The sequence below is a fragment of the Oculina patagonica genome, chromosome 8, assembly GCF_052425735.1.
Source record: "Oculina patagonica isolate OP01 chromosome 8, crgOcupat, whole genome shotgun sequence".
NCBI classification, from domain to species: Eukaryota; Metazoa; Cnidaria; class Anthozoa; order Scleractinia; family Oculinidae; genus Oculina; species Oculina patagonica.
In genome coordinates, this window is record NC_135765.1 from 13,744,739 (window position 1) to 13,767,207 (window position 22,469).

The window sequence follows — 22,469 nt, forward strand, 5'->3', positions numbered from 1 at the left end:
TATAACTTAGTGTAAAAATTTGATTATTTATTAAGAAAGAGTAGCTACATCGTTCTGCTCTGTTCTCTCTGGGAGGTCCTGACTATGTTGGTATAAAATAAATTATTATCATGGAGATACAAACATACGATTCTAAGTTTAAAACATATGTTTCTGATGACCTGCATCTATCTTCAAAACTTTTCGACTAAAATAAGGCCTCTAGTCGATCTTAATGTAGTGGAAACTGAAGATGGATTCAGGTCATTCGAAACATAATTTTCAAACTTAGACCCGTGTGTTTGTATTTCAAGTTTATTTTTTTTCCTGTTGTTAATTCGTAAATTATTAATCAATAAAAGTTCCTGTATTTCTAGGGTTTTGATTGGCTCACTCATTCTTGTTAATTAACATCGAGTGACCAGAGATTTACCTAACAAAGCAAATTCTGCTCACAACTGCTTGAGTGACTTTTCTCCCCCACGATTTTTTGTCTAGGATTTATTAGCCAATAGAGCAACCTCCCGAGGTTCTTTTTTGCTAAAATAGTTTTTATTCTCCCTTTCGGTTCATATATTTATCAATGGTCGTCAAAGTTACCTAATGGCTGTAACATTCTAACATTAAAATAATTCTTATTACGTTTAACAAAAAGTTAAACGCTAAAAGATTTTTAAAACTCATTTACAAAAATCTAAAAAAAAGCGCCACTCCCGCCACTATCAAATCAAAAAGATAATTAAAAGTTGAAACAAGAATATATAAAACGTAGGAAATTAAAACACTGATGTCTTGTGGGTTTAATTTCTGAAGTAAAAGACAATAGAACAAAAATAAGAAATTCTAATTAAACGTACGGAAGTGTCAAGTAAACAGTTTGGCGGTTTGATTGGCTGCTTGTTTTGTTAAAATCCTCCCAATCAAATCATGTGTCCCAGAGCGTTTTTGTGCACAGGCCCCGTCGGCTGAGAGGGGCAAATGGGCTTTGAGAACGAGACAGTTTGGTCTGCAAAGAGGAGTTGGTACTACTTTCGTTCGGGTCGATGTGTTGGCCATATTGCCTGGTGTGTGGATTTTTTTTTTTCGATTTTCTCCTCTTCTCGACTTTGTTATGGTTTTCAAGGTAAGTTATTTCGACGTTAAGGCTTGTTCTTATGTGTTGCATCAAATAAATTTCTTGACAGGAGTCAAATTTGTAACAACGCCAGGGTCGAAAGTTCGATCGCGAAATCTGAAAAAAATAATCAGTTTTTGTGCGAGCTTCAGCGTTTTTGTTTTACATAATTTCTTACAGCCTTTTTTATACATTGTAATTACAATAGGTTGTCACTTATACATTGTTGCCATTTAGATTTCATTTCTTTCATGTTGTAATTAGGTGCACCTGGGTATAGCGTCTTCAAAAACTGTATTTACTTGTGTTTTGGTCGCATAAGCCAAATCAAGGCACAAATTTAAACATGAATTGCATAGCTGAAAGCAAGGGAAGCATTACGGGCAAACAATTTATTATGAACATCTCAGAATGTGACAACCTTTTGTAAACAGTTTGAGTTCATTTTCTTTGTTTATCAGTTCGTGTTATGTTCATATATACTCGAGAAAAGTGAGGATAATCCCTGGAAAACCAAAGTTTGGGGTCATTTTTGTCATTTATCACCAATAAACACTTCATGACTGTATCAGTACAAAGGGAACAGTGAGTCTTGTTTTCCAGAGACCCTTAATAAAAGTTAAAAACGACTTGAACGTTTTGAACATAAGGATTTTTCATTAAGTTAGCTTTCTTTGAGTCATATTTCTAAAATTATAAATATATGAAATCATATATTTGAACTGCGGATAAAGAACAAATGACGAGAGGATCCTCGCAGTTCTGAACACAACTTAAGCAGTTGCGAAAAGAAAGCCTGAAAAAATCAGGCTTGCCGGGACTCGAACCCTGACCTCTGCGATACCGGTGCAGCGCCCTAACCAATTGAGCTAACAAGCCAACCGTGAGCTGGTTATTAAATTGGTTCGTAATATACCCGGGAAAGGTGACGATGAAATTATGAATAAATGAAATCATATATTTGAACTGCGGATGAAGAATAAATGAAGAGAAGATCCTCGCAGTTCTGAACACCGCAGTTGCGAAAAGAACGCCTGAAAAATCAGGCTTGCCGGGACTCGAACCCTGACCTCTTCGATACTAATGCCAAATGGAAGTAATGGAAAAACATAATTTTGTGTCCATCTTTGCGGACTGAATGTAAGACAACACTCTGTGATTTTATCAAAAATGATCAGGCAAAACCTCTAGTGTGTCATTACAGAAGCGTTTTTTAATTTAAAGTTTGTCAGCAAGTTATAATCGTTTAAATGTGCAAAATTTGTCATCCCTAAACTAAACGCCTTCTATCTTTTTTAAAAGCGATTTTTTTTTTAGAATACCGCTCTGGTATGACGCACGAAAGCACTCAAAGTTTACGTCTTTGCAGTGCCAGCTCATAAATAAATCTGAGATGAATTGTTCAAGAATAAATTGTCGAAAAAGTCCAAATTTTGAGACTTCCCGTGTCTCGACTAAAACACACTGTGTCAAGGGAGAGATGTATTAGAGATGTATTTATGGTAACCTATATGGAAATTACATTCCTCGCTTTAATGTTGAGATCAGAAAAGAACCATGCGTTTTAAAAAGGAACACGCTTGTTTATGAAAACGTATCTTTTTTTCTCCGGTTTGGCCAACCGTCCACACTAAGGCCCGGAAGTTTCGGGGCCGAAAACGAATAAAATGTTTTCCGTCCACATTATCGTTTTCGTATCGTTTTCAATAATTTTACCGTCCACAATAATCCGGATAAAATTGAAGACGAAACGCTTCATCGGCCCTAGGTGAATAGTAGAGCATGCGTACATTCGATCGAGCCCGCACTAGAGACAGCGATCGATTCCAAATAGAAAGTTGAAAATTCACAGAACGCAGAATTGGATGATTTCACGTTGCTCAGTAAACGGTGCAAGAAATGTACAAAGATTTATAACAAACGTGCAGAACTGTTGTACTCCTAACTAAATCTTTTGTTAGTGACATTCGCGATTGCTGCCCCCACGCGTTGTTAGATTTTGAGGGAAGCACACAATTAATCTGAGCAAAAGAATGTCCAAATCTAGTCGACATCAGAAGAAGCCCGACAAAAAGACAGCCTGGAACCGCTGTACTCCTAACTAAATCTTTTGTTAGTGACATTCGCGATTGCTGCCCCCACGCGTTGGATTTTGAGGGAAGCAAAGTCAACAACTTGAGCAAAAGAATGTCCAAATTAGTCGATATCAGAAGAAGCCCGACAAAAGACAGCTTAACCATTTTTCATGCATTTAGATGATGGTTGAAATCGCCTCCCATTTTTGATTACAGTAATGGTCGAAAGGGAACTGTGGACAGAGACTGTCGTCCATTTGACGTCAGCGTTTTCGAAGACAGGCTTGACGTCCACATTGTAAATGAAGTTGGCTCACAGCGGCAGTTTCAAAACGGTCTTCCATCGAATCGAAACCCGCCAACAGTTATGCAGGTGGACGTCAGAAAACGCACAACCGAGTTCTCGATGTGGATCTTCTCTTCTCTTCGACATTACTGTAATGTATATGATTTTGACCGACATTCTGTCCATGAAAAGAAGTTGTCTTTGTCGGGCTTCTTCTGATGTCGACTGATTTGGACATTTCTTGCTCAGATTAATTAAAGCCTCAAAATCTAATACGGCGTGTAGAGGCGCACGTGAATGTCACTAACAAAGTATTAGGAGTACAACAGTTCTGTACGTTTGTTATAAATTTTTGTACATTTTGCAATTGTTTATTGAGCAACGTGAAATCGATCCAATCGATGATCGAATGTATGCATGTGCCCATTTTGCCGAATTTGAATTTATTTAGTGCCGGTTCAATTTTATCCGACATAGGATTTTGCAAATTATTTGAAAACGATAAGAAAACGAATAAAATGTTTTCCGTCCACATTATCGTTTTCGTATCGTTTTCAATAATTTTACCGTCCACAATAATCCGGATAAAATTGAAGACGAAACGCTTCATCGGCCCTAGGTGAATAGTAGAGCATGCGTACATTCGATCGAGCCCGCACTAGAGACAGCGATCGATTCCAAATAGAAAGTTGAAAATTCACAGAACGCAGAATTGGATGATTTCACGTTGCTCAGTAAACGGTGCAAGAAATGTACAAAGATTTATAACAAACGTGCAGAACTGTTGTACTCCTAACTAAATCTTTTGTTAGTGACATTCGCGATTGCTGCCCCCACGCGTTGTTAGATTTTGAGGGAAGCACACAATTAATCTGAGCAAAAGAATGTCCAAATCTAGTCGACATCAGAAGAAGCCCGACAAAAAGACAGCTTAACTACTTTTCATGGACAGATGATGAGTTGAAATCGCCTCCCATTTTTGATTACAGTAATGGTCGAAAGGGAACTGTGACAGAGATCACATGTCCATTTGACGTCAGCGTTTTCGAAGAGTTGCGTTTTCTGACGTCCACACTGCACCAACTGGCCGGCGCTTTCAGAGTTTTCGAATTTCTCGGCCGGCTCTGGAGACCGTTTCCGGAAAACTGCCTTTTCGGTGAACGAAAGCGCCGTTTTAGTGTGGACGGTTGCGTTTTCAATTTTAACCGGATTAGTTTGGACGGGGCCTAAAACGGCATTTTCGGAGACCGAAAACGGAGCTTTTCAAAAACGGTTTAAAGGGTCGTAGAGTCGTAAGGCCGGAAGGTGCTGCCTCCATAATGATATGCAGTTTACCGTCTCACTAATGACATGCAATTATGCACCATCTGTACAACTCGTGATCCATTGTTTCACGACCCACACGACTCGTATGATTCGTACGAATGGTATAACCGGGTAAATTTGGAAACGATACGCTTCATCGCACGCAAAGTTACAACGCATGCGCAGAGATAATGAAACCGAAATTAAACATTTTGTTTTGACAGAGATCACATGACTATTTGACGTCAGTGCCATCAAAAGTCCCGGTTTCGCCCGTTCTCGCCGTCCACACTCCACAACCTAGCCAGCGTTTTCAAATGTACCCACTTTGGAGGGCGTTTTTGAAAATTTCCGTTTTCCGTTGCCGAAATCGCCGTTTCAGTGTGGACGGTTGGCCTATCCAGGTAAAATAAATGGCATGCAATGTATGCAGAAGCGATGACGTTTCACAAGGGGTTTTACATAATCTTAGAAAAATTGTCAAAAACTCAACCTAAATAACAGTAGCTGACACCCTGTGCGTGATGAAGACTGTTATCCAACTGCAGCTTACAGTTTTTAAACCTAAGAAGCAATGTTAGTGATTGTATAAATGAGATAGTTGGATCTGATGGAATTCAAATAAATACAGTAATCAGAATTCGCAGACCAAGGATGCAAAGTTAATAATGCTTTTCTTCGTAGATTTGCTCAATTGAACAACGGCAATATTTTACTTTTTATTTCATTTTTTTTTATTTCCCTTTGTTGTCTCAACAAAGATTGCGTTATATTGTAGCGTAACTTTTGATAAACGACATACGATACGCGCGGGCTAGCTTAAAAATAAAAGCTGCAAGATCGAGCGGTCTCATGGTCACAGCGGCCCTGTATATTATGAGAATTAAAAATTTCTGTCTACTAAATCTAATAAATTCCATCATATAAGATTAGTCTCTTTCGTTTATACATTGTAGTGTTCCATTCTAACTGTACGGGGATATTTTGCCTTCTTGTGCTACGCGGCGAGTTCTTGTTATTAAGTTAAGCTTGATTTCTGTTCGATCGTGCGAAACAGACAAACGGACAAAAAGACAAAAGATCCGGTCGGTCGTGCGATGGCATAAAGCGATGACGACGTCACTTACACGTCATCGCCTAAAAAGATGCGTTTTCAAAATACCGGGGTAAGTGTGGACGGGGCTTAAGTCTCAATAATCATTTGCACTTCACAACTGAACTGTACGACTCGTAATCCATTGTTTCACGTCCCGTACGACTCGCACGGGTCGTACGACTCGTACGACTTGTATTACACCCTAAGTCTGACTAATCATATGCACAGCAGCAACTGTACGACTCGTAATCCATTGTGTCACAACCCGTACGACTCGTACGATTCGTCTGATGCCATTTACGACTCGACTCATTTACGACTCCCATGTCTTTAATTATTTTATACTTCTGGCCAAAAGACATGTTTTTTCTGCAAAAGTTAGTGCATAAACCTTCAGATATTTCTCTCTTTCTTGAGCTTGTAAAAGAAAAGTAATAATAGTATCATCAATAGCGTACTCCAAACGTGAAGAAAAGACATTTAACTTATTTTAGAAGCCACTATTATTGCTAATACGTAGTTTGTAATAATGTAAATGGTGTAGCGTTTTCGTTTTAGTTGTGTGTGTGTTAACTTTTAAATGATTTGAAATGTATTTGAAACATATGCAATGATTTTTGAACTGTAATACGAATTCTTGTAGTTTAATGATTTTACAACATTTATTTATTTTTCTTTTTTAGCACAAGCCTTAGGCCTACTCTGGGACCCAAAATCACCCAAAGTCGCCCAAAGTCGCCTAAAGTCACCCTAAGTCGCTCTAAAGTTGTTTTATAGATAGTATAGATATTTTCTGTAGCAATGCTTTATGGTGTACCATGATGATTCCCATGTACATGTATACCACAACTGTACTTAGGTCGGTCACCTAAAATTGCCTAAAAGGTCACCTAAAATTGCCTAAAGTCGCTCAAAATCGCCCAAAGTCTCCCAAAATCGCCTTAAATCGCCCAAAATCGCCCGTAATTTTGGACAAAATAAGTTAAAGTCGCCTTAAGTCGCCCAAAGTTACGGCGACTTTGGGTCCAGAGTAGGCCTAAGCCTTGATAAATACATAGACGGAAATGAAGGATAAAAATATGAAATAGATGATAAATATTGTAACGGCCGTCTTCTTCCACAATTACTTTTATTGTTTTAACACTGCGAGTACAAACAACTGCACTCCGAGTATCACTCACACACTCGCACGGAAAAACGTAAGTCCCTCTTTTATACTGTTGTACACGAGTTCACTACGCGTAGTTCTTCGTGATAGCGGCCTGTACATGTTCGTGCACACAAACCGCTCGTGCAAGACTCCGTTTCGTTACATTTGCCCCCCCTCCACTAAAGAGATGCGTCCTCGCATCGAGGGGGGTTCCTGAACTAATACATCAATCCAATAATTTAGATCCATAAACAATAAAACAGTCTTCCCCAATAAAAAACTGTTCATAAAACTGTCATAAACTTAAATAAATTGGCCATGCAGGAATAGTTTCTCCATATCAGTGAAAATCAACTGATATTTGTCCTCGTCTCCATCCATTACGGGTGTAAATCTCAAGACATCCTCTTCCAGTTCAGCAGACCTTGCCATTTTGTAGCTCATAGAAATGACACAGTTCTTTCCTTTTAAAGTCCAACACCCTTGTGAGATCGTCTATTTTTCCCTTCGTGTCTTCTACAAGCTCATTCCCTTCATTCGTGTCCTCCAATTTGGTTCGAAGTCTTTTGTTTTCCCTGCTGAGGTGCTGTACTGTTTCTTGTTTTAGTCGCAAGTTCTCATTGGGGTTCTCCACTTCAGCTTTCTGATCCTTACATAGATCCACTGCTCCAAGATTTCCTAGCTGAGCTTCTACCATTAAAACTTTCCTTCCACTTTCTTCAAGCTGCTTTTGAATATTTTGTAAACTTCTTAGTCTTTCCCCGAGCTGTGGTCTTGAATGCTTAATCATGCTCTCTTTTCCCCACGACAGTTCTGACAACTCATCCACTTTATGACAGCTTTCCTGCACTTTCCCACCAGTACTCAAAATATCACCTTCTTCTGCACCTGACGCTTTCAACACCCGTGTCAACTCGCTATTTTCTCTCTGAAGTCTCGTTAACACCTTGCTCTTTGCTCTCGACAAAGTCAGGCTTTAAAACACCCCTTTGTGAGATTGACAGCTGTTTCCTTAATCTCATGTTTTCACTCTCCAGCTGCTTATTATTTTTGCTCAATCCATCCAAAGTCTGTTGAATGGCATTCAATTTAACTTCCAACTCCTCAATGTGTTTCACTTTACTCTGTTCACTTTGATTCAGTTGGGCTCGGAGATATCGATTTTCTTTGACAATGTCATCAAGGTACGACTGATTCATATTGCAATTCTCTCTGATTTCTTCCACCTGTCTGCTAAGATCCTTAGTAACTGATCGATCCCGTGACATTTCCTCTAAACTTCTCTTTAAGTCGGCATTTTCACGGCTAATCTGTTCCAGTGCTGAAAATATGGGCCTTTCATGGCGACGAGGGACCGAACTTAGGCCCGTTGATTCGGTCCGTTCCCGTTTCCCTGGTTGTGGTTAGCTTGGTAGACGCAATCACGGTAAAAATGACCCAGCTTTCCGCAGTTCCAGCAATTTCCTCGACCTGACCTCACTCTTCCCACTCGACAAGACCCAGCCACCTGACTCATAAAGTCTTCCATCATCTTTCTTTGTACCTCTCGCTCTCCCTTAATTTCGTTGATCATCCTGTTAACCGCCGAATCCAAGTTCTCAACTGGCTCTACAACCTGCTCTCCTACAGCACTAACAACACGATTACTTTGCCGGAGGCGCTGCAGTTCAGACTTCCGAAATGCTTCCACTTCCGTTGCCACGATGAGTGAATCATGCAAGTTCTTCGGCCTAGCTTGGAGTACTTTCCAACGAATATCCGTATCTGGAATAGCATCAAGGAAGTGATCTCTCTCCATGACTTCTCTGACGGACTGTGGAGCGTCTGGGTATGCCTGCCTGACTAGTCGTTGAATGGCTTGGGAGAGTTCAGGTAACGTCTCCCCCTTTTGTCTCATCCGGTTCTTCAACTCAGATCTAAATAATTCCTTTTGGCCACCATTACCAAACCTCAGCGCTAGAGCTCCTTTCAAGGCGTGATAATCTTTTCTAGAAGACTCGTCCAAATCTGACAATACGGCTTGTGCTGAACCAGATAAGCTTGCCGCCAGGAAAATTGCCATAACGGATGTGTCCCATCCATTAAGTTCCGCGATTAATTCAAATTGCACTTGGTAGTCTTCCCACGATGACTTCCCATCGAACAGTGATGGTGTTATCAACGGTTTCTCTACAAGAAAGCGTCTCCCGATTTCCCCGCGGCCAACTTCCGGTTCACGTGCAGATTCTCTGAGTTCCGGTTCGGTACCAGGTTCCGCGCGGTTACCATTTTCCATTCGCCATATTTTGTCGCCGAGATGATCTATTTGCGTTTGAAATCGCTCGGCGATTCGCCTCTCCATGTCTTCGCTGTTGCTAACTAAACGCTGGCCCAGCTCTTGGATAGCCAAAAGAAATGTTTCTGGTGTCTCCTGCTCGACGGGATAAGTGAAGTTTGTTTCCGGAGTCGTTGACATTCCACGCACATTGTCCTGTTCCAACTGGAAATTTTCGCAAATTTCGGGATACGAATCACTGCATCAGGATCGCCGTAACTCCTGCCGACAGCTGCCATCCTAACACACTACAACTACAACTAAACTACACAAAACTCTTAAAGGTCGCCAAGATCATGTAAGCTTTTCTAACGGTTATCAACTACTACGGCAACCCAGTTCAAGATTGTCTTCAACAAAGTCCAAAAGTACAACAACAAACAATATTCAACTACAATGCCACTGCCACAGCACGCAGTAGCAGCCACTACAACTCAGAACTCTATTTACTACTTTAAATCAGTCGTTCAGCTTTCAACAAAACAACAACAGCAGTTCACAGAACGGCTAACACACCGCAACAACGCCAAAACGATCTGACCTGCAGAATCCTTACAAGTTCTCTGTGGAGATTCCTTGCTTCTGTGGATCCGGATCCCACTTCTGACACCAAATGTAACGGCCGTCTTCTTCCACAATTACTTTTATTGTTTTAACACTGCGAGTACAAACAACTGCACTCCGAGTATCACTCACACACTCGCACGGAAAAACGTAAGTCCCTCTTTTATACCGTTGTACACGTTTCGTTACAATATTTACATTTTTTTATTTTTATAAAGATCTTATAACAGGCATTGATATTTTTCTTAGCAATATCGTGTTGCAGGAGACTGCTCAACTATAAGCTAGCAAAATCCAAGGCTTTACGTCGGGGTTAAAAAACCTTCCAGGGAAGTCGTAAGACCAATTTTGAGGAAAAATTGAAATCACCGAGGGTTGATTACACAATTTTACTAGTGTTATGACGCTTCAAGAATTTGTAATACAGTCATGATTTCTGCTCATGCAATTAACAACTTGTTTTTAAACATAACGCCTTCAATTTTCGTGAGTTGATTACCCGTACGTGTGTACTGTTATTAAAATTTAAAAGAGCTACGTCACGGACAACTGTACAGGCCCGCAAATGATCCCAAATTGGACCGCAAATGATCCTAGTACCGGAAATGATACGTGTAAATGATACAACAAAATATTTGGAATGGCGTGGACTTTATAAATAGTCTACGGATGGTGATATTTCTAAAAGACAAGCGCCGTTGCTAAAACGCAACGATAAAAAGCGGTGAAAATACCGTGCGAAATAAAATGAACATGTGAATATTTAAGATTTTCGTTTAGGAAATGCATCTTAAAAATATACATGAATCTTCGAAGATGTCTCTACTGTCTAATTAGCCACTTTGAATTTTTTCCTGTACAATGCTGCCAAGGTAAACACGAGCTTCCTTTTCCTTGGAAGCGCACAAAATTTCTACGTGCGAATTTTGGAGGTTATGACACATTTGTAGTTTATAAACCATTATTTGAAAACCAATTTTCCTTCACAATTCGCTCTTGCAATTAAATAAAATACAGTAAACGATTGAGCTATTATCACAGCGTCTCTGGGTAGATTTATTTGCATACCGCACACGTAGAGCTGTCACTTTTGCACGTGCAAATTTCTTACTGTCAGTCATCTCCGCCCCTGCACTGAAAGTTACGCGAAACTGTCAGTCATCTCCGCCCCTGCACTGAAAGTTACGCGAAACTGTAGCCAAAATCCTGTGTCAGAATATATTTCAGTGACCTGATAAAGACATTCGAAGGAAAAAATAAACCACAGATTTCGAAAGAGAGTAGCTCAAGAACAAGAGGCGGAGGTGATTGCAATAAGCAACAAAACTCAACTTTCTTCTAGACTTTTCAGTGACTTTTCGTCTAGACATTGTCGCTTTGAACGCTGCGTGATGCGTTTGAATGAATGGCTATCAGCTAAAAGCATTTCGCCGCAAATAAATAATTTTTTAGAGAGAGTTCTTATTTCTGTTGGTTGGATTGTTAAACTTTATGTCGCGTTTTAGGTCAGTAATCAGTACATATGTAGCAGCTATATCGATATATCAGTTTGGAATTAAAATCGTCAAATACGGTACATTTTCTGGCGTTAATTGTTTTTGTTATTGTTGTATTATAAAGAAAAAAAAACTGGTTTAAATAAATTTTAAATCCTCTGTCCAAATTCTCTAGTCCACGCATAACCATCGTTTACGGTCGGGCGACTGTTTCCGGTCAAGGGATCATTTACGGTTCAATTTGGGGATCATTTCCGGTCCTGGGATCATTTGCGGTCCAATTTGGGGATCATTTGCTGTCCCAGGATCATTTGCAGGCCGGGATCATTTGCGGGCCTGTACACAACTCAACTTGAAAACATTGGCAATTTTTTTGTCAAATTTGTTGGTCATTATCCGACTTAATCGTCGTCAGTCAAAACCATCCTTGTTTTTTTTTTTTTTTCTAGAAAACTACTATTTTGATTTTTTTTTTAATTTAAAAGTAATCAGAAAAATGACTTAAAATACCGTGACCTGACATAGCTCCTTTAAGAATATCTTATACAGTCATGTCCGTCCACGTCACGCGATAAAAAAGTGTCTTTGAACATAATGCCTTCAATTTCTATCCGTCAACTAGTCGGATTATAAATGTTTTACATGACTTTAGATCTTCCATTAAAAAATTGCTGTGGCTTCTCTTCCTTGATAAACGATTACGCTTTTGCACTAAATTAAAACATTGGTGGCTAGAATAAGGATGACGGATGTTTTGCTTAAAATTATTATCCATAAAATATTGAAATTTGATCATTTGTGCACTATAACTCAAATATTCTATTTTTATTTTTCATAACTCATTACATTATTAAAGAGATATAAAGGCTGACATGTAAAAATTAATTTTTAAAATCTTAAAAACAATATTCTTCATAGTGTGAGTCTCTTTTTTTAACCCTAAACATGACTTTTGTCATGACTAAATGATTAGCGTTTTTATGAGAAAGGCTTTTAAGTCTTGTTTACATTTTGCCTTATTAGCATACGACTTTGCGTAGAAAAGGCGTCCTGCTATATCCATTTGAATTTAAATAAATGTAATAATCGGCGAAATTTTCAGCTGTTTACGTGTAATATTAAGGGGGATATCAGCTTTCAAAAACTGCTAAATTTCTGGTGGCAAAAGCGCTAATGCGCCCATACATTCTTTGTGAAATTTTGAGTTTTTAAACCAGCTTCAAAGAAAAAGTATTTAATACATCAGGCTTAAATTTATAGCGAAAGTTTATCGCGTTATGCTCCCTCAATATACTTATCTGATATTTTTGTAGCTCGATCAGAAAGTGAAGGTCTTATGCTAATGAGGTAAATATTGTAAACAAAGATTCCCCATATGGCAATTCAAAGGTAGAAATGTGGTCACCTGATATTTAAACATCTTTCCTGATACCTGTCACAAAAGCATCGCTTTTATATTAACATCGTACAATGTATCTCGAAACCTTGTGAAAATGAACAGTAGGGCGGGCGAAGAAGGCGTTGAAATGGAACCAAAAATGTCAGAAATTGGTTTAAACGAAGCATGTAAATCATGTACAGTCGATATCGAGCGTAGCGAAGTGGCATCACAAGTCCCAGATAAGTCTGCTGCAACAACAGAAAGATGGAGCGTCTTTGTCGGATCTTCCACCCTTCATGGTTTGAATTACATGTTCAGCAGCCGATCACTGGTACGCCGCATTCTCTGGGCGTTGTTTCTTGTGACTGCAATGGCGTGGTTTTCCTTTGAGTCATTCAAGCTTCTAAGGAAATATTTCAGTTATCCTGTGACGACGAAAGTTGCTTTGGAATACGAAGGAACTCTTGAATTCCCTGCTGTCACTATTTGCAACTTCAACATGTTTAATAAGTCTGTCGTTACGGCGAAAGGATACAACGAGCTTTTGAGACAATTTGAGAGGAAATTATTTGGACTGAATAACGAAAATGACACCATGGATTTCAACAAATACAACGATTTTAACTTAACGGAATTTCATTTTATCGCTGGTCATCAAATAAGCAGCACATTGTCGATTTGCGTTTGGAGCGGGCAAAGTTGCGATTATAGAAATTTCACGCCAGTATTAACTGACATGGGTCTTTGCCACACATTTAATTCAGGTAGGTTTTGAAGTTGTATGGCTGAAATTAGGTAGGAATAACATGTTAGACTTCATGCAAACATTCTTTTCTTTGTAGAATTTACATTAATTTATATTCCACTTCTATCATTTTTAAAGTTTAAAATACGTCTTGAAAAAAGCTCCAAAACATTAAATTGGTATGTCACATAAAAGCAAACAGCTCCAAGTATTTTATAGTATATACAATTACCCTCTTTTGTTTTCCCTTAATGGTGAGTTAAGTCTCCACTTTTTTCGCTTTGTTGTTAATGCGTTGTCTCCAGCTAAACAAACTGGTATAAGTTTGCGTGTTTGGAATTACAATGAGGGACTTCTGTTGCTATGGTAACCTGTTATTTGACAAAAACGTGTTCACCAAATTATTGGAAATTTCCATGTTATCATTATTCTAGCATCGACTGATAAAGAAAGGTAGTAAAGATTCATTACAGAAGATTTCACAGGGTGGTAAAGGGGTTCTAAAGGGCCAGGTTATGTACGACACGTGATTTGGGCAAAAAAATAAAGACGTGACACGTGAAACAGCTCAAATCTGGGCGTGATCCATGAATTGGCGGTCTAGTATGAAGATAGATTGAAAATGACTTTCACGATCGGCCGAGCAGAAATTTGATTCCGTTGCAGAAACTGAAAAATCGATTTCCTTCATTTTTTGCTCATTAATAGCTTTAAGGTAGATAAGAAACCTGATGTAGTTTGTTTCCCCTAGAAGTCTTCTAATTTCGAGAAAACGAAGAAAATCGATTTCGGCGGTCAAAGTCACAAATTTCTTAAATTTTAAACCCGAAATTAGCTATTATGAACACTCCTCGCGTTCGCTTACAATTGCGCAGAGAAATTTAGTCACTTCCTATCAACATAAAAAGTCTTTTTCTTTCGCTAGAATATAATTTCAGGGTTTCCAACTGAAATAAATGAACTGATGAGGAATACTTTTCACGATAACAAAAATTGGAATGAAATAGTAATTTTCAACGGCAGTTTTTAGCATGTGGTATAACTCAATTTTTTCCTTTCTTGATCAAACATGCATTGCCTAGGCATAAAATTTATTATTGCCACTTTCGTGATCGCTTTGAGCAGATGATCGGCGGTCGAATGATGTTTTGAAAAACCCAGGTCTACACACTGCACTGAGTTCGGCTGTATTTTTTTTAACGGCTGGAAAATGCTAGAAGTTTTCATTTAAAACAGTTCACTGCTATTTTGTCATTTTAGGGAAGGATGGTGAACAAATACTGAAAGTAAAGCAAGCTGGCTCTGCCTTTGGACTTCAACTTACGTTAAACGTCCATCAAAAAGAATATTTTGGCGTTATGTCGCATAGTGCAGGTGTCAAGATTCTTATTCATCGTCAGGGAACACTACCTCTGGTTTCTCAGCTTGGTTTTGCAGTCGGTCCCGGTACGACTACATTTGCAGCAGTGAGAAAACAGAGGGTAAGGAAACTTTAGGTTTTTTCTTATTAAAAAAATATTGCATGAGGTTTTTCGTGATATCCCAAAGTAGAGACGGGGTTGATAACACTTACCAAGATCATGATTATTCTGGATACCACAGAATTCGCAAAAGCAATGTTGCAAGGAAAAGTATGAACACCTTTCGCAACTTCCTAAAATGATATTTAAAACATTTGTCTTTTTATCCTTGTCTTTGTTTATCATTTTTGCCTTTATATTCTTCCTCGACTATTTCTGTATATAAGTTTTGTATTTTCTCTATTTCGTCTTTGGGAAAGTGATTGATGGAAAAACACTTTTGCATATTTCATATGATAAAATATCCAGAATTTTATACAGCTCTCAGAAAAAGATTGAGACTGTAGAATAAGTATTAGTAAACAAATGGTATTAGGAAGTATTTTGACTTGCGTTTCTTCAAAATCCTTATAATTTCTTATTGCCTTAAAGTTTCAGCTGACCTTGATTTTTAGGATATTAAATTCAAAATGGCGGATCCGAAATGGCGGATCTAAGATGTCGGCTATTTTAATACTAAAGACGTCATAATGACATCATTGTTGTTGCTAACAACAACCAAAGATTTATCAGAAACATTATCGGACAAATATTATCGGACTTGTTGCTGTGAAGAGTTTGTGGCCATGAATACAACTGTGATGGAATTATTAATAAAATACTATTTCAGCCAATAAAATCATATACATCTTACGTCATAATGGCACCAAAGCAACTATAGTTACTATAATTACTGTCTTCTTCATCCTGTGCTAGTTAATTTGGTGACCAAAGGATAAACGGTTTTAAAGTTACAGGTCCAAAAAAGGTCGGTCTTGATACAGTTAAAGTTGATGTAATTGTCAAATTGTCCCTACATGACTGATTATAATTCGTCCTAAATGAATTGAAAACGACACCGTTGTTAAATTAAAGGTGCTTGAAATCTTCTCGAGCCTTTTCAATATGTAGTTTGCTTCGTGTTTTAACATTGTTCCGACGGTTTGAAATATAAATTAATGTCGCTAAACACTAAACGTTTTTTATTATACCTCAGAAATAATCCACATTTAAATATGTACATTGTGGTCATGTGTCGATCCATTTTTTTTACTATATTGATTATTTTTTTATTGATTGGTTTATTTTTTAAGTCTGTACTTAAATATCTTTCCATATTGGGCTCGGACGAATCCAGTAAGTACATATTTTATGGGCAAAGCAAATTGGCCTAGAGCTGCCATACACATCACGGTGGGAACAAAGTGACCCAAAAACGCTCACCTTCATTCATCTTTTTCGTTTTTGATACTGGCTACCTCAAATTTTGCATAAATATAGAATTCGTCATTCTGAAAAATCGTATGTTGTTTGTTTTTCAAATTTCGAATTTTTTGGCGGGAAAATGACGTCACAAAGTTGACGCCAAATTTTTTTTTAATTAATGTGGAACATTTTATGACAGTTTCTGAAAGAACTTGTCGCAAAGATCCTAAAATTGAAAAAAATTCTGAAATACGTCAATCCAAACCAAAGTTATGGTGCATTGAAGTTTGAGTTTTCCGCCATTTTGAGCTATTTTTAGTAACAAAATGGCGGGAAATTCAAGCTTCAATTAGCGATAACTTTTGATTAAATTGACATATCTCAGAAATGTTTTCAGTTTCAAGATCTTTGCGACAAGTTCTTTCAGAAACTGTCAAAAAATCTTTGTGACGTCATTTTCCCGCCAAAAAATTCGAAATTCGAAAAACAAAAAACATACGATTTTTCAGAATGACGAGTTCTATATTTATGCAAAATTTCAGGTAACCAGTATCAAAAACGAAAAATATGAATGAAGGTGAGCGTTTTTGGGTCACTTTGTGCCCACCGTGCATGGTTGTGGACAACACCACGGCTCGTTGAACATTTTGAAATTTCACATGTGAAATTATATTAGTACAAGGTAAATGTTTTTACATATTTGTCCTTCTTTTTTTTTTTTGTTAAGGTTCTAAACCTTCCGAAACCTTACGAAAGCAACTGCTCTAACGAGACTGTCAGCGCCATTCCTGGTTATCCGAAATACACAATATCCTCCTGCATGTTCATTTGCAATGGCAAATATGTGATTGATAAATGTGGATGCAGAGAATATGACATGCCGGGTAAGTTCTCAAAAGTTTGCTTGTGTTCTGTTTCAAACAACTGTTAGCTAAAGTTCTGATAACTGTTGGGTGCACATTGAAAGTGTTATCTTCTTTCATGTAGAAGATAATACGAGAAGAACCATCTCTCGGAATTGGTTAGGTTGGATTTCCGTTGCAATATTGATTCCCCTCTCGCCTCCTCTTCCAACCCCAATCGAATTAGCATGTATTTTTACTTAATGGTGTACGTGTTTGTCTTAAAATATGTTTAGTGATTTAGAAACAAAACTTTGGGAATGTTTCTTTTCTTTATTTCATCAATTGCCTCAACAGATATCAACAACATTAAAGTTTGCGGACTCAACGAAATAGCTAATTGCTTGGTAAAAGAAAAAAGTACGTAAAATACTTGTTTCTCGTATTCCTATTCAGTTTATTCATTTGTTTAACTAACTCTCTTCCCTCGAAGCCAGGATAATAGAATAAATTATTAACCCTTGGACGTACAAGGGGGTGGATGCCACCCCTCCGTAAGATTTCTTCTAAGTTTTGAAAAGAGGATTTACTTTACAATGCTGAAACTTTCAGTAGCTGTTCATTCATCCCTTGCGAAAATTTTGATATTTATCATTGACATGGCAACATCGTAATTACTAGAACGGAATTGAACGATTTGTTTAGTTTTGCATTCCATAAGTATTCTGGATTGATTTTGCATCAGTTTCCGTTATTTTGCGACTTTCTAAGAAAATTGTGAAATCCAAGATGGCGGATCCAAGATGGCGGCTTTGATGACGTCACATGACGCCATATGACGTCACATCCAACAAAAATTATATTATCTTGTATAGTAAGCTACAGGCTTTCTACTCAGCGCAAAATAATTTCGCTGCGCCTTGAATACAAACTTAGGGAATTTTGATGATGTCTGTCTGTCCTGATATCTTCCAGAAAACTTTAAAGTGCTGAAGGATTTCCAGTGCGATTGCCCAGTTCCTTGCGATACGACATCCTTCAAACCCGTCCTTTCATATGCTGCATTCCCTAGTCAAAACTATATATCAAGTTTGACAAAAACATTTCTTCTGGACGCAACAAACATCACATCAGATATTATCAAACAAACAGAAGATGACTTCAGGTACGTATATATCATAACAACAACAACAAACAAGCATCAGCAAACAAGATGTTTTCGTTCTTAACCCCCACCCCCTCCCCCCAAAAAGTCATACCATTTAAGAAATTTTCCTGTTATTGATGAAAAATTGCGTCATCACATTGTCAAAGTGTTGTAGATCCACGAGCCGCTAGGCAAGCGGATCTTCAGAATTTATCATCATATCATCACAGGACAGACGCATGAAAAATGATGTCAATTTGTTTTTTTAAATAACAAAAAGCCAAGACTGATTTTAAAACGAAAAAAAGAAATTCACGAAGAAGATGCAACTGCCGCGAGGCCGCGGAAACTGAATTTTGTCGCTGTATTTCGGAGAATCATAGGCTCGTAAATTAAAAGTTTGATAAGATTACGGCCAGAAATACAAGGGAAAATTCAAATTGTTCAAATAAACTTTAATCCAGTGTAAAGTGTTCACAGCACACATTACCGCTTACCACCGATTTCAACATCCTCATCTTTTCGCTCTCAGGTTGCAATGGTTTCTTAAGTTTTAACCGATGAATATAAGATGATTTCCTCATTTAAGACTACCAGTTTTGGGGTATCATTCTCCGCTTATCGAGTATACTGCGCTAAATCAGTATTGAAAATTTTGACAAAACCTTCGCTGATTGCATCGGCAACGAGTTTCATACGTCTATAATCTTATTGTCAATAAAAATGAGCCAATCAGGGCGCAAAAATTCGCTCAGTTGTTGCAAAAAACTAAATTTCCACACGAAAAATAACGTTGGGGGATTGGGACAGCCCAGAATGTATAATGCAAAGGCCGTAGCGATGTTCTTCGAGAAAACAATGAAAACAATAACACCAACACCAACAGCGGCAGCGGCAGCAACAGCAGCGGCACTAGTAGGAGCATTGACAAGAGATAAATATTCAAACAGGACTTAGAATGGGCATACATTATAGAACCAAAACCCATGACATTCTCATCGCGTTTTTCATGGTTAATCCATGACATTTTTAAGCTGCTAACGGTTAAATTTAGGGTTTGTTCATGGGCCGGGATTGTTACCATTAAAAAGCATAAAAAACATGAAATTTTTCTGACTACTTCATAGTTCACGACCATGAAATATTCTACATTGTGTGTACGAGGACATTGCCATTGGATTGTTGTGGTTTTGAGTGTTGTTGAAAACCCATAAATTCAACACCAGGATTTTCATGGTGTTTACATTTGTGGGTTTTTAATGGGTTCCAATGAAAATAATCGAAGGTTTTTGTGGCCATTTCATGGCATTTTTGTTTTTGACACCATTTGGTTTTCAACTTTTTTCATGGGGTGGGGGAGCTCCTATCAATTTTGAATGTACGGTATAAAGATCTTTTTAACTGGACAAAAAAGAAAAGTCTTACCATAAATGTAAAACAAGTGAACCCACACGAACAACCCAAAATACAGACGGTCTGTTGGGTAGGGCTTACTGTCTCGGGTGGTTTTGGTAGACAACAAAGTTTATTTCGACGATTGTAAAATGTACGTTCATTTTCCGTGATCATGTTGAACTTTTAAAAAAGAGATTTGTAGTAAATACACTTTTATTGACCTTTTCTAATAAACTTGTTTTTGTTGTTGTTGTTGTTGTTACAATTAAAATTAACAGTCTTAGATAAAGCCATGAAACTTCACACAGCAAGAAAACATAACTTTACTGCGGTGTGAAGCTCACGTAAAGCTGGCAATTAATGTTTTTCGGGGTTCTGAAGAAGTATTTAGATTCATCGTGAAATACTAAAGCTTTTTAAGTATACACACCTTGGACGTTAAGGAGGGTATTAAAGCAATTTTTACATCAATACGTTCACCGGTTTTTTATTAAGGGAAGACGGACGTAGGAGTAGAGGGTGGTGAGGGAATACCCCAGAATGCAGCAGGCTTATAGGCGTTTCCCTGTGATTCTCAAAGCCTTTTGCCTTTCTAGACCTAAGTTCTCTACCTCATCTGCGATCAAATGATTTAATAAGGGTCCCACCATTTTAATCATAACCATGAATGTGATCGCGTGAACATCTGACTGTCTCCAGGGACGGCGGAGCTGGGGAGCTGGAGGGGGAGGGGGCTTTAGCTTCCAATATTTCCGAAAGAACAAAGACTAACTAAGAATGAAACATCTCAAATGTTGTGAATAAAAAAGAAAACGCATACCAAAAAACTACAACTTGAGTATTTGGATATATCCTCCTGCTTTCTAATGAAGCCTACTTCCCACATCTGAGGCAGTTGAGCAGTTTCTCTATAGGCAATTGATTTTTTCCCGGCAATCTGGCTAATGGGCAGCCAGATTCAACTCTAGTTCGGGCCATACAGCGGTCAAACACCATGCGCGTGTGCAATTCCCACCAAAAATTGCTCCAAACTTCTCCATACAAAGTCTTTTAAAATTTTTCCGAAATCTTTCGCTTTAAAGCCAAAAGTTAACGCCGTCCCTAGAAAGTTAAAGTTTATACGCCGCTCATACACCGAATGCAAACATGGCGGATTACTCAGTCGGTGCCTGGGACGAGTTGCATGAAAGCGACGCTAGTCAGGCCCCGATGTTTTGTTTTGACAATGCTTTCCCAGAAAAGTCTTGCTTCGTGGTCGATCCGGCCTGTTAAGTTTCGACCTTCCTACGAGTTTTTTGGTTCGTTAATGCTACCTGAAGGAAAAATAATCTTCCACAGCAGATAAAGCTTTTTGGCAGTTTTCCCTTTCACATCTGAGGGGAAATCAGACGCATTCGGTGGATGGATTGGAAATTTGAAAATTTATCTCCACTGATTTTTCCAGCTGGAAATTTTCTTTCACCGTGCTATTTCTATAACAATTTGATACAAACGTTTGCACACTTTCGAGTCAAATTCTTAGAAAAGTTTGAGGCGCAGAAAACGGAGGTGGCATCATTTTTGTGTTTGACCGCTGTGAAAGTTTAGGCCGTTAAAGGCTTAGCAAGGCTTAGCAACTGGACAATTAACAACAGCACAAGATTACAATCGCCATGTTTTTATAGTTTTCTTTCTTCATTTCAACAGGCAGAACTTGCTCGAACTTGATGTATACTTCGAAGAACTTAGTTACACAGTTATTCAAGAGACACCAGCCTACGATTCAGAAAGTATGTTAGGTGAGTACACTTGGAAGTTATCAGACAGAAGTATAAGTAAGTTAACGAAGGTGACGATTGATAGAAATACATGGGGCGCTAATTGTACCATTTTACCGACAAGATATAATAGTGCAAAAGAGGAAGGTCGCACTTGCACGTTTTCTGCAACGTTTTCTCAATGTTGGAATCACCTCCCCCTTAAGTTGCGCGCCTTCTCATCTGTAAATGCTTTGTACAAATATTTTAAATAAAGTCAGCCCAGGGATAAGATTCTTATTCATTTTTTTAGATAATTAATTTTAGATTAAGTAATTTAAGTAATAATTTTGGATACACCTTTTAGCTTAGCTTTTAAATTTTAATCTTACATTTCGATTTATAATTAGGTTTTAAGTAGATTTTAAATTAGATTATTGTTTATAGTAGATTTTTAACTATTATTTTGTTTAATTAATGGGGCCACAAATTTATTAGTTGAAAAACTATTACATGTCACCCTCGATAAATAAAGTTTAATTGATTGATTGATTGATTGACTGATTGATAGTAATTAAACTGATAACCTCGTCGCCCTTTAATTTAACAATAGTCATATTTAGAAAATTAAAATAAAAACATTATTATATACATCCACGAAAATAAAGCTAACTACCTATTACGTTTCTTATAGAAGAGTTTATATATTGCCCTCGTCCTGAAGAGGGCTCTGTAATGACAAATATGTGACCCCTTCTCTTTGAATATTCGGTGACCTTATCTTTTTATTCTCATTGAATGCAGGTGAAATCGGCGGTCAAGTTGGCCTCTGTGTTGGAGCCAGTCTGCTGACCGTGCTTGAATTTTGTGACGTCATATTTGATCTTATTAAGATACGACTGGGATTCAGATGAATTTGTAGAATGCTTGGTAGTAAATGTACTGGGAAAGGAAAAGGAAATGACCATGATGATGATGATTATGATAAGCAGGAGGAGGAGGAGGAGGAGGAGGAACATTGTGATGATGATGATGATGATTTGTGTGCTTGATAGCACGGCGGAGAGTTTTCAGTAGTT

At 38.0% G+C, this 22,469-nt stretch overlaps 1 protein-coding gene across 2 annotated transcripts in view; it reads left to right on the forward strand.

The window, feature by feature from the left end:
• The first annotated feature begins 12,380 nt into the window (after positions 1–12,380).
• Positions 12,381–22,469, forward strand: part of LOC144662466 (acid-sensing ion channel 2-like) — a 13,355-nt gene continuing 3,266 nt past the window's right edge. Inside the window, exons 1-7 of one of the 2 annotated variants that reach the window (XM_078523276.1) lie at positions 12,381–13,524; positions 14,766–14,986; positions 16,998–17,154; positions 17,470–17,532; positions 18,088–18,277; positions 21,341–21,432; positions 22,195–22,469. The exon at positions 22,195–22,469 is cut by the window's right edge and continues 3,266 nt beyond it. In XM_078523276.1, coding sequence (XP_078379402.1) covers positions 12,873–13,524; positions 14,766–14,986; positions 16,998–17,154; positions 17,470–17,532; positions 18,088–18,277; positions 21,341–21,432; positions 22,195–22,304 — 1,485 coding nt within the window. In that variant the 5' untranslated portion in view covers positions 12,381–12,872 and the 3' untranslated portion in view covers positions 22,305–22,469. The remainder of the gene's footprint in view (positions 13,525–14,765; positions 14,987–16,997; positions 17,155–17,469; positions 17,533–18,087; positions 18,278–21,340; positions 21,433–22,194) is intronic. The other variant, XM_078523277.1, reaches the window with a different exon arrangement.